At 32.6% G+C, this 10,615-nt stretch overlaps 1 protein-coding gene across 1 annotated transcript; it reads right to left on the bottom strand.

Annotated features, from left to right (window-relative positions):
- Nucleotides 1-4,767: 4,767 nt before the first annotated feature.
- On the bottom strand, nt 4,768-9,898 carry LOC112702597 (autophagy protein 5). Its single transcript, XM_025753700.3, has 8 exons — nt 9,603-9,898; nt 9,220-9,344; nt 8,727-8,793; nt 8,164-8,253; nt 7,980-8,067; nt 6,607-6,750; nt 6,362-6,493; nt 4,768-5,289 (listed from the first exon to the last, which is right to left on the bottom strand). The coding sequence occupies exons 1-8, from the start codon at nt 9,726-9,728 to the stop codon at nt 4,982-4,984; spliced, it is 1,080 nt and encodes a 359-aa protein (XP_025609485.1). The 5' UTR covers nt 9,729-9,898; the 3' UTR covers nt 4,768-4,981.
- Nucleotides 9,899-10,615: the final 717 nt, after the last annotated feature.

Genomic DNA, 10,615 nt, shown 5'->3' with positions numbered 1-10,615 from the left:
TTGTGCTAGGGACCTGGGAAGCAATGCAGCTGATTAATATTGGATTAGCAAGAATGTGGAGAAAAGGATGCTAACACACCCACATATGACCACTCATGAAGCTATTAATTTTCTGAGAGAAGAATTTGACCTTAATGCATATCCAAAAATGGTGTATAGAGCTGTAAAGGAGGCAAGAGAGAGGACGATGGGCAATGAAAGGGAACAGTATGGCAAATTGAGGAACTACTTGTTGGAGATACACATAAGTAATCCTGGGTCTTCTGCATTGCTAAACGTAATTCCTCAACCACAAGTACCCCCTACATTTGACAAATTGTATATTTGTTTTGAGGCCAACAAACTCGGATTTAAGAGTGGTTGTAGTCTACTGCTTCACCTGAATGGAGCATTTCTTAAACCCTATCATGGGGGCAATTACTCTCGGCCGTCGCACAGGATGCTAACAACCAGTTCTATGTGGTTGCATATGCAATTGCAAGATCTGAATCGAAAGAATCATGGAAGTGGTTCCTAACACTTTTACAAGAAGATCTTGGTGATATGAGCAACCATAGTTGAAATTTTATGTCAGACCAACAGAAGGTTAGTTCATTTTTGGTCAATTCTTCTGCATTCTATGAGTCCTTGTGTGAATTGTATTTGTTTGTAAACTTGACAAATTAAGGATTATTTCAATTTTATTAGGGCTTGCTACCTGCATTGAAAGCGGTAATACCTAATGCACATGTCAAAAACTATGCCATTCACATGTGGAAGAATTTTATCAACTGCTTCAAAGACTTGTATATCAGAAAAATAGTGTGGGATTATGCAAGATGCACTACTGTCCCTGAATTCAAGTCAACCATGGAAAGACTGAAAGAAGTTAACAAGGATGCTTAGGCCTACTTCATGAAGTTTGATCCTGCTACTTGGGTTAGAGCCTACTTCAGCCATGATCTGAAGGTCGACAACCTAACAAACAACATGTGCGAGTTTTTCAATGCAAAGGTGGTGAAGTACATATGAGAACCAATACTCACAATGTGTGAGAAATTGTGGTGCTATATCATGCGTTGAATGGTTCAACACAAGAAACTGCTAGGGACTTACGAAGGGAAACTTGCGCCAATGCAAGAGAAGAGGTTGAAGACGCTCATCAAACCAAGTAACAAATGAAATGCAAAGCGGATTGGTGATAACGAGCGCAAACATTTTGAAGTGGCCTACAAGAGCTCTAAAGCGGATGTGGATCTAATCAAGCATAGCTGCTCATGTAACAGATGGCAACTCACTAATTAGTCTTACTGCTGATCATGCTGTGAATTTTATTGTTTATGTGTCTGTTTGATGTTTTCATTGCTTATGTCATTTTATTGTTGTCTTGCTGTAAAGGAATGCCATGCATTCATGCTATAGCTACAACTAGAAAAAGACATCATAACTCTGAAGATCATGTGCATCCTTGGCTATGTATGGAGTCTATTAAAAAGACTTATGAGCACCGCATCCAGCCAGTAACAAGTGAGGAGTACTGGATAAAGTCTGAGTATACTAGACCTGCCACTATCACACATTGGATCTTAATGCGATGGAGGAGGATTCACTTTGCAACATTGGTGAGTAGGAGACGATTACAACTTGGATGAGGGAGTTAAGTTCAGGGTGGGTCATTGCTTAGAAACAGAAAAGTTGTTCATATGTGGTGAAGAATTATAGTATCAAGCAGGATGCAAAGTACAAGATTGTGGATTCTGATTGCCTGAAGTACTACTGTCGATGCAAGCAGAGCTCAGTTAGATATCCTTGGAGCATATGTATCTCACTTAGATTTAACAAAAATAAAATTGAAATACTATACTTATTCAAGTACCAACCTCATGATTGAGCGCTCCTGCAATGTGGGTGAGCTTATTCAACCTGTTGATATACATTAGATGTACTTGCGTCATCGTAAATGAATTAGAAACTCACCAAGAAGTAAAACTCTCTCCAAAACTTCAAAAACAAATGAAATCAAAGAAATGAAAGACGTAATTCATCCTCAGATGAGATATACATATATGAGCTCCTCACTGAACACAACGAAAAAAAAGATACTTATGAACGTATCTCATCCTCACTTCAAACGAGATACGTTCAGTGAAAAATCTGTGTTATATCTCAGTTTACGTTCTTAGCATATTCTTACTTATCTCGTCCTCTATAAGAATATGATACATACTTTATGAAATCGTCCTCTTGAGGATAAGTAACAAAGGAAAAAAATGTAAATTTCTATACGTGTATTTATATGTGAAAATTTTGTATTTATTTGATTTATTTAAAAAAATTAATTTAGTGGCTGATTTTGTATGTAGCATAACATAGTTGTAATAATTAATATTAATTTAACATCCAATAATGATAATGACAGAAAAATAATAACTCAAAATTATCTTATTTAACTTAGCATCTATAATTTCGAGATATATAATATCTATAATTATACGCCTATTATATTTAATATTATCCAATTATTCAAATGATAATTAAAAAATATAAAGATTATTTTAGATTATTTTTTTATTATTTTCTAAATATTTTTTGTTAAATATCTGTATGGCGGAATAACTAAGGGTATGTTTGGATGTAGGATGGAAAATGAAAGAAAAGAAAATAGGAGGAAAGAAAATGAGAAGAAAGAAAATAGAAGGAAAAGTAAATTTTTTTATATGTTGTTTGGATAAAGAGAAAATGAGTAGAAAGAAAATAGAGAGAAACTTTTTATTTGTTTGGATGAAAAGAAAATTAAAAGGAGAAAAAATGAAAGTATAGTAAATTTACATTAATACCCTTTTTATATTATATATAAATTATATATTACTAATGTATTTAAGTTATTTTTTCTAAAAAAATGAATTATTTAATTTAATATTCAAGATTTTAATATATTATTTTCAAAAATATTTTTTTTATTGTCTTCCTTGTTCAATGATTTTTAAATGCTATAACAAAAAAAACTAACTCTATTTTTTTTTGCCAAAAAATTATATAATAAAATGATACACAAATCATAAACAACTCAAGGGTATATAAGTCATTTTGCTATTAATTCTTCTTCTTTCTCCAGTTTTCTTTGCAGGTTATGGGTGAAAACAAATTCAATGGGTCCCACGCAACTTTTTTCTTTTCTATCCTCTTTTCTCTTCCATCCAAACGACGTAAAACAAGTTTTCCATTCATTTTTCCTTCAAAAGTTTTCTTTCCTTTCATTTTCCACATATCCAAACAATGTGTAAATGCAGCTATCACAAGAAGTCACCAATGATAATAGCATTGAGATTCTCAAAAATGACTAGCATCAGACATAAGACATTATCATTGGTGGAAAGAACCGATCGATTTTAGAAAAGTTGAAGGGTATTGATTCTTCCTTATCTGTCAAATGAAGTTGGCGTTAGCGTGATAGTCGTTACATTAATATCAACATTTCGTTAAGGAGCTAACAAGTACCATTAGTTAAGGTAGCGTTTGTTTTGAGATACCGAGACAAAGACTGTAAGATTGAGATTTATTTTTATGTTTGTTGGCTCATAAATTGGTACTAAAATTTCTATCTCTGTCTCTAAAATTTCAATATTTCAGTACTTCCAAAAAATAGAGACACAGGAGACTGATTTTTAGAGATGAAAACTGAAACTTTAATAACATTTTATATTTAAAATACCTCTATTTCAATTAATTAATTCCAATTTTACTCTTTGTACAAATTAAATTAGAACTTCATTCTTGTTTCAATTTATGTCTCCCATTTTGTACCAAACAAAATATTAAAATTTATTTCAGTTTCTATCTCTTAGTCTCTATCTCTCAATCTCAGTCTTTTAGTCTCTGTCTCTATATTAAACGCTACCTAATAATATGATAACAAAAATTTATTGAATACCGTGTTAAATTTGTGGGAACAAACTAGATTTATTGAAATTTGTTGGAATAAATTAAGTTGGAAACAAATTTTTATAGATGAAATTCAATTTTTACTCTACAAAATGGGCTTCTCCAAAAATCTAAAACACTGTGTCTTCCCTTTGACATGTTAATTTTGATGGCTTACCCTTTTGGAAAAATTTGAACAATTATTATTATTATTATCCTCTATGTAAAGGTTGGAATATTTGAGAGAAGTTGAAATAGATAAACAAATAAAATGGTCGGATGAAGCAATGCTTCAAGCGAGTGGATTGATTATTGTCATTATAGTTTGGGAATAACACACTCGAATATAATTTTAAACATATAATGGCATGCATCCTCAACAACAAATATAAAAACGAAATTTTGCGGAGTAGCCCTTTTAAATTTCAACCAATTCAGTGATAGAAAGGAAGAACGCTATGATGTACAGATATTAATTTATTCATATTTTAATATTTTATTAATGTTAAAATATAAATTAATTTTTTAATTACTTTTGATGTCTTTTTTAAATTATATTAAATATTTAAAATATTCTTTCATTTTAATAAATAATAATGTATAATATTTTTAAACTCATTTTAATAATACAAATTAAAAATAAAGTTAAACACGCTAACACATAATGATATTTAGGTGTCTAAGTGTATTTAGGAAAGGATATTTTATTTTTTATTAAGAGATGGTTAAATACAAAAGACAGTCGGTCAAATGTCAATGAACATGCTGTCTGAAATATATCCGACACAGACACAACAACTCAGCGAAGTATCCATGTTTCATAGGAAGAAAGGAAATATAGGAATTGGAATATAGTAAGAAAGGAAATATAGGAATTGGAATATAGTCTTATGGAGGGACTAGTACCATTGATTGGAAGGGGAAAAGAACTATCTGTTAACATATATTACACTTTCAAGTAGAAAAAACCAAACGAATTGTGAAATGAATATAATTTGGTTCTGTACAATTATGTACAAAAGAATTGTAACTTTCTGATTTTTCCAGTAATTATATTTCCTAGCACAACTAAATTCAAAACCTATTGCAATGCATTGGCTTCTGAAACTTTCAAGCAAACACAGATGTGAAGAAAATACTCAGGGTTCATTAAGTTGTTAACTACCCAAGAAAAGGGTATCTCCAAACATGGTTCTATGCCTTGAATGCGCACGAGCTTGATTTCGGCATTCTCGAGAGGAAGGGAAGATGAGTCAGGATCACATGTATTTTCTCGCTCATCTCCTACACTTTGCTTGGTGCTTGCATCTCCTAAATTGTCAAAGGAACTTCCTGGAAAATACTCGGGAAGAAGGGATTTGATTGCATCATTTAAGCTGAAGTATTTGCCTGCACCAAATAGATATAACAGACATGCATGACATCAATAACAATGTAGGAAAATGGAAATGACGGTAATACTAGCATAATGATACTTATTAATCATGAGAAATTTAAAAAGAACTAGTAGGGTAGTAATTGAACTGATGAATCGCTACCCCTAAAAATAGTGGGATATAAACATGACATTGCTTTAACACCATCTCTTCCCAACATATTAAGAAATAAAAAATCTAAAACCAGAAATCTTTCACCAATAATATGAAATCATGAAATATGAATGTAAATAATTCTGAACTTATGACAGCAGCTGTAATGTTAACAGATCATCAAAAATGAATTTGCTGTTGAAGGATTGCAAATAAATATTTGTGATAATTTGTAAGTTGATGAATTGGGATCATAATGTTATATGACATAAAATCTCAGGGTAAAGTCACTTTAAAAAGTGCAGGCTTATTCTTTTCGGGTGGCGTATGACACTCAACACAGGTGCAGAAGGGATAACTGAGAGCCAGAGGAAAAGATGCAGCTTAAATTTAAATAGCAATGATAACATATTTTACTCTGCTACACATCTTCAAATTTTCCTGGGATATTGTTTTCTGTTTCAGCTAATTAGTCTTCAATTCATTTTGTGGTTACATGTCTCTGATTTTTTATATAGCTCCTAGCTAACCCAGTTTTTTTTCCCTCTAAATTCATATTATACTTTTTTCCTTCTCAATTATTGGGGATATAGCATGCAGGCTGATCCTCAGCTGTGGTTTTTCCTTTTTAGATTGTTTGTCCAGGGGTTTTTTCTCCCTGATGTTCTTTATGATGAATTAAAGTTCTTCAAAAGTCTTATTATTATATATTTTGTTATTATATTCAGTAGGACTCTTTATTATAAGATTTTCATTTTCTAACGTGCCCGACCTTTCATTTTGTCATCAACAACAACTTCATTCAACTATAGCTGATTTTTGTGCCTTCCGCCATTTGTGAGTGTGCACAGCTAACAGAATGGACCCATCCCCCCCCCCCCCCCCCCCCCCCGCGGGGGCGATAAAAAAGGAAAGAATAAAACATCACCTACCATCTTCCTTCTGAATCTCAACAGGTCGATTGATGTAAGAGACTTTGTCCCAATTATCAATTTGAGGTGCACTTTCTAAATCATCAAAGTCCTCAGTGACAGTCCATACATATAACCGAACAGGAATCCTTCCTAACAACAGACAGCAGAGGTTAACAACAGAAATAAGTTTCAGAAGAACAACGTAGTAATGTCCTTTCCTTTTAATTACATAAACTTGTTATTTACATAAAGCTTTTTCTCACCACTCTTCACTTGTGCAGCAGCATCTGCCTCCCCACTATTTTGCTGAGACGCAGTTGAGACTGCACTAATATTTTCAGTATATTCATCTTCAAAAGTTCCAAGCTTAAGCTTAGATGACACCCGCTGATAAGATTCCAAATTACCTGTGATATGAATGTGTTGACAGAAGTTCAAGGTAAGAAATCAGCTAAGAAATTCTCCACTCAATGGTATATATATAGACCTTGTGATTTGTGCATTTAAGTGTTATGTTATATTTTGTCAATCTTTTACGAATCTTTTGGCCAAATAGTGTTCGGTCAGTTTTGTATTACTTATTGATTGTGCAACCTGCAACATTGTGCTTGGAGAAGTACAAGTTAACCGTGTGACCGAATATTTTTTTATTTTGAACAGAAAGATTTTTTATAGAAGAAATTGATTTAAGCAGATAGAATTGCAGAAATAAAGAAGGATAGAGAATCGTCTCAAACCAAAAAGCAGAGCAGAAAACAGACAGCAAAAAAATAGAAAACCACCAGTGTAACAAAAGTTTTTCAATCTCTGACCAAATTATTTAGAAAAACCCCTGAAAAATTGTTATGGGCTTTACACCAAAAGCAAGCAAGCTGCAGAATGATCACAAATCAAGGAATTTATCGCGGATAGCTTCCTAAAAGGAAAATCAACGCATCCATGCAAATAATTGTTCCTATAATGAGAAAGGCCCTTGTATTTCTCTCATTAAACCCTTGAGAATCATTTCTATGTAGATGAAGATCTATATGCAGACAAAGAACTTGAGATTGACCAATTTGCAAAACAAGCCAAGCTTGAACTAAAATTGACCCTCCAGAGCAAATGCAACTCAATCTTGATGAGTTCACTTTGGTTTCAATTCAATCATAAACAGCTAGTTTTTAGTATTCCAGACACTATCCTAAACGTTACAAAGCTTGAGTTTGCGTGCTTCATTTACCAGACAAAAGAAAAAAGAAAAAAGAAAAAAAATGAAACGTTATAATTATGCATCCAGCCATCGATTGTAGGGTAAGGGTTCGAAAAAAAACCAGTATGAACATCTGTCTGCAGGTAACAAACTACATTACAGAAATTTATCAACATCTGTGTTACACATATTGACTCCCCATCATAACCTTCCACCAGCAGATACACCTACCTCATCAGCTTTTGAGCGCCACTTTAAAAAGGTTCGGGGAAATGCCACAACACTTAACTCTAGAAATAATTGTAGTTAATATCTATTTCACTGAAATTAAGTAAAAATACAATCCTCCTTCTCAAATACATTCAGGAAATCCAACAGAAAAACTAAATAAAAATAATTCATAAGTCAGTTATGGCTTTAATATAGAGCAGTTAGCAAACATACCATTTAACACAGAGCGCCAGAGCTCCACCTGATCAGATTGGGACATGTTCATGACATTCTTGCAGTTCCCTTTTGTTACATATGCAGCCTGCATTAAAAAGAAAAAAATTAGCCCATGGAAATAAGAGCATTTAACACCTCGCACATATTATATTTGGAATGAAAACTCAAATCACAAACTAACCTCTTTTAGTGAGTTAATAAAGCTCCACTTTACACTGTCTTCACCTTCACAAGGAAGCAACAAATTACTAGGATATCCTCTAAAGTGTACCTACAATGCAAAGGCACAAAGAATGAATATAGCAAAAACCTTGGATATAGCTCTCTGGATGTGGGAGAAGGATTTCCATGAGGAATATAAAAACAATTTTGGAAAAGCAACCTTAATCTTCTCAGTAGTGCCCTTCGAAATTTTTATGTATTCTTACTAATGTAATTTGATTGGAAAAATCAGTCATTGATGCTTGCATCAGGTTAGGCTGTCTGCGTTATACCCTTTGGGGTGCATCCCTTTCTCGTAGCTTACTTAATGCGGAAAGGTTTGCACCGGGCAGCCCTTTTTATTGTTCAGGCATTTTCGTTATAACAGTTGAAAAAGATAACTTTTTAATGAGAGCATGATATCCGGTAGAGAGGACACTGGAAGAAATTCAAAACGTAGTCTCCACTGAGACCTTCACTTTAAACATCATGCTCATTGAATTAGGAAAAGTGGAAACCTAGAGAGCTTTAGGAGGTTCTTACTGTTAAATTCCACGGCCTTTCTGGTTCCACACATAGTAGATCAAAAAGAACTCCAGTTGGTATATACCTGTAGGAGACATAAAAAAAAAAAAAAAAGAAAAAGAAAAAACACTTGGTAATACGGAGATTTTCGTCACTAACTCCTCACTGCTATCGATTTTCTTGTTACAAACTTATAGTCAGTGTATTTTGACAATTGGAAGAAAATAATTAGAATGTATTACAATGTCCATAACTTTCTAAGTACAAATGTTGCAGCGCACACAAAGGCAGGAACAAAAGGTTTTATAGTCCAGATCAACAAGTAAATTTACTGTCAATGGCAGCGGGATAACAGCAGAGATTCAAGGTTCAACCATAAATAGTTACAACTTACAAGCATTGATGAAAGGTTACTATTCATTATCATCCTAGACTAATGCCAAGACCTTGTAAAATATAACTATACGCTAATAAATCAGAAATTCAAGAACAATGAAGCATATAATAGTACCATTTGAGAGGAAGTCCTCTGTACTCAAACCAAAGCGTATCAACTCCAGGAGGAAGCGTGCTGCTGAAATAAGGCTTCAATTCAGAAATCAACAATGGCAAGTACCCTAACCGAGGTGCCAACACCTGAAACCAATAAGACATGTTGATTGATATCACGGTGAAGTTCATAAACTTGAATGAAGTTACAATGTTAATTTGGTACAAAATGTTGCATCAAGTGTAGGAATCGAAATTAATTGCATGATCACAATTTCATAATATATATATAAAGGAAGGGTATTGTAAAAATGAAAACTTGCGAGCTGGTTAGAAGTTGAAGAAGTGGAGTGCGGGTTAGAAATTGAATTGAATTGGAAGAAGAGGGAGAGAGAGAGAACGAACGAGAGCGGGTGGAGGGGGAGGGAGAGTGGTGACTTCGGAATCATGGAGATGAATGAGAAGAGGGACGGAGCCTTCCCAAACCAACTTGTGGGCTTCGCTCGCAGAAACAGTGGCAGCGCCGCTCATCTTCTTCTTCTTGTTGTTTTCGCAGATCTTGTCTTCTCTTCTCTCCTCGCCACTCTCTCTTTGGAGTCGTTGTTTCTTCTGCACTTCACTTTCTGCTGCCCACCCTTGAGTCTTAACAAAATCGCTTACTTTGCTTCTTCTTCTTGAATTCTCTCGGGTTTTTTTTTTTTCGTGTTAAAAATGTAGAGTAAGAGTTTGGATCTTATACTAATGACTAATTCTAATTAGGAGTTAATTTTTTTTTAAAAAATTATTTTTATTCTACTCACAAGTCGATGATCTCTCTATCCTAATTTGGCATCCTAAAGTTTTTAATCTTATTCTACTTGATTTCATCTGTAAGGAAAATCAAATTTTTTTAAATAAATATAAAATTTAATTATTCTATATTTTATATATATTAATAAAATAAAAAATAAAAATTAAATTAAAATTACAATTAAAAATAATAAAATTTTAAAAAAATTTAATATAAAATTATAAATAATATGATCGTTAAATTTTTAATAAAATTAAAATAATATAAATAAAAATAAATATTTTGTCACTATTCTTCTAACTTTAATTTTTAGCAACATTATTCTTCAATCAATTTAAAAATTGTATCATCATCTTCATATACAGTTTGATATAAAAACTTAGAATTGTAATGATGGAGGAAAGAAGAAGAACTTACAGTTTTTAAGCGAAGAGAATTTGAAAAATGGCGAAATTAATTTAAGGTTTTCTGAATTCATTCGGTGGTTTGTGAAATTGTGATATATGAATATTATTTTTAAATTTTATTTTTATTTTATGTTAATTTTATAAAAAAACAAATGTATTAAATTAATAATTTAAATAATTAGTTTAATACTTATTTTAAAATTTTACAAAAAAAAACTTTA

Source organism: Arachis hypogaea, chromosome 7, assembly GCF_003086295.3.
Source record: "Arachis hypogaea cultivar Tifrunner chromosome 7, arahy.Tifrunner.gnm2.J5K5, whole genome shotgun sequence".
Lineage (NCBI taxonomy): Eukaryota > Viridiplantae > Streptophyta > Magnoliopsida > Fabales > Fabaceae > Arachis > Arachis hypogaea.
The sequence above is the reverse complement of the archived record's forward strand: the minus strand, read 5'-3'. Positions and strand labels throughout refer to the sequence as shown.

What these genes read in the sequence shown, in the direction of transcription:
- LOC112702597 (XM_025753700.3), bottom strand. Translation starts at nt 9,728, where the DNA reads ATGAGCGGCGCTGCCACTGTTTCTGCGAGCGAAGCCCACAAGTTGGTT. An exon ending in CTCCCCCTCCACCCGCTCTC is followed by an intron (nt 9,345 to 9,602) that starts GTTCGTTCTCTC and finishes TATTGGTTTCAG; the next exon opens with GTGTTGGCACCTCGGTTAGG. An exon ending in AAAGGCCGTGGAATTTAACA is followed by an intron (nt 8,254 to 8,726) that starts GTAAGAACCTCC and finishes TTTGCATTGTAG; the next exon opens with GTACACTTTAGAGGATATCC.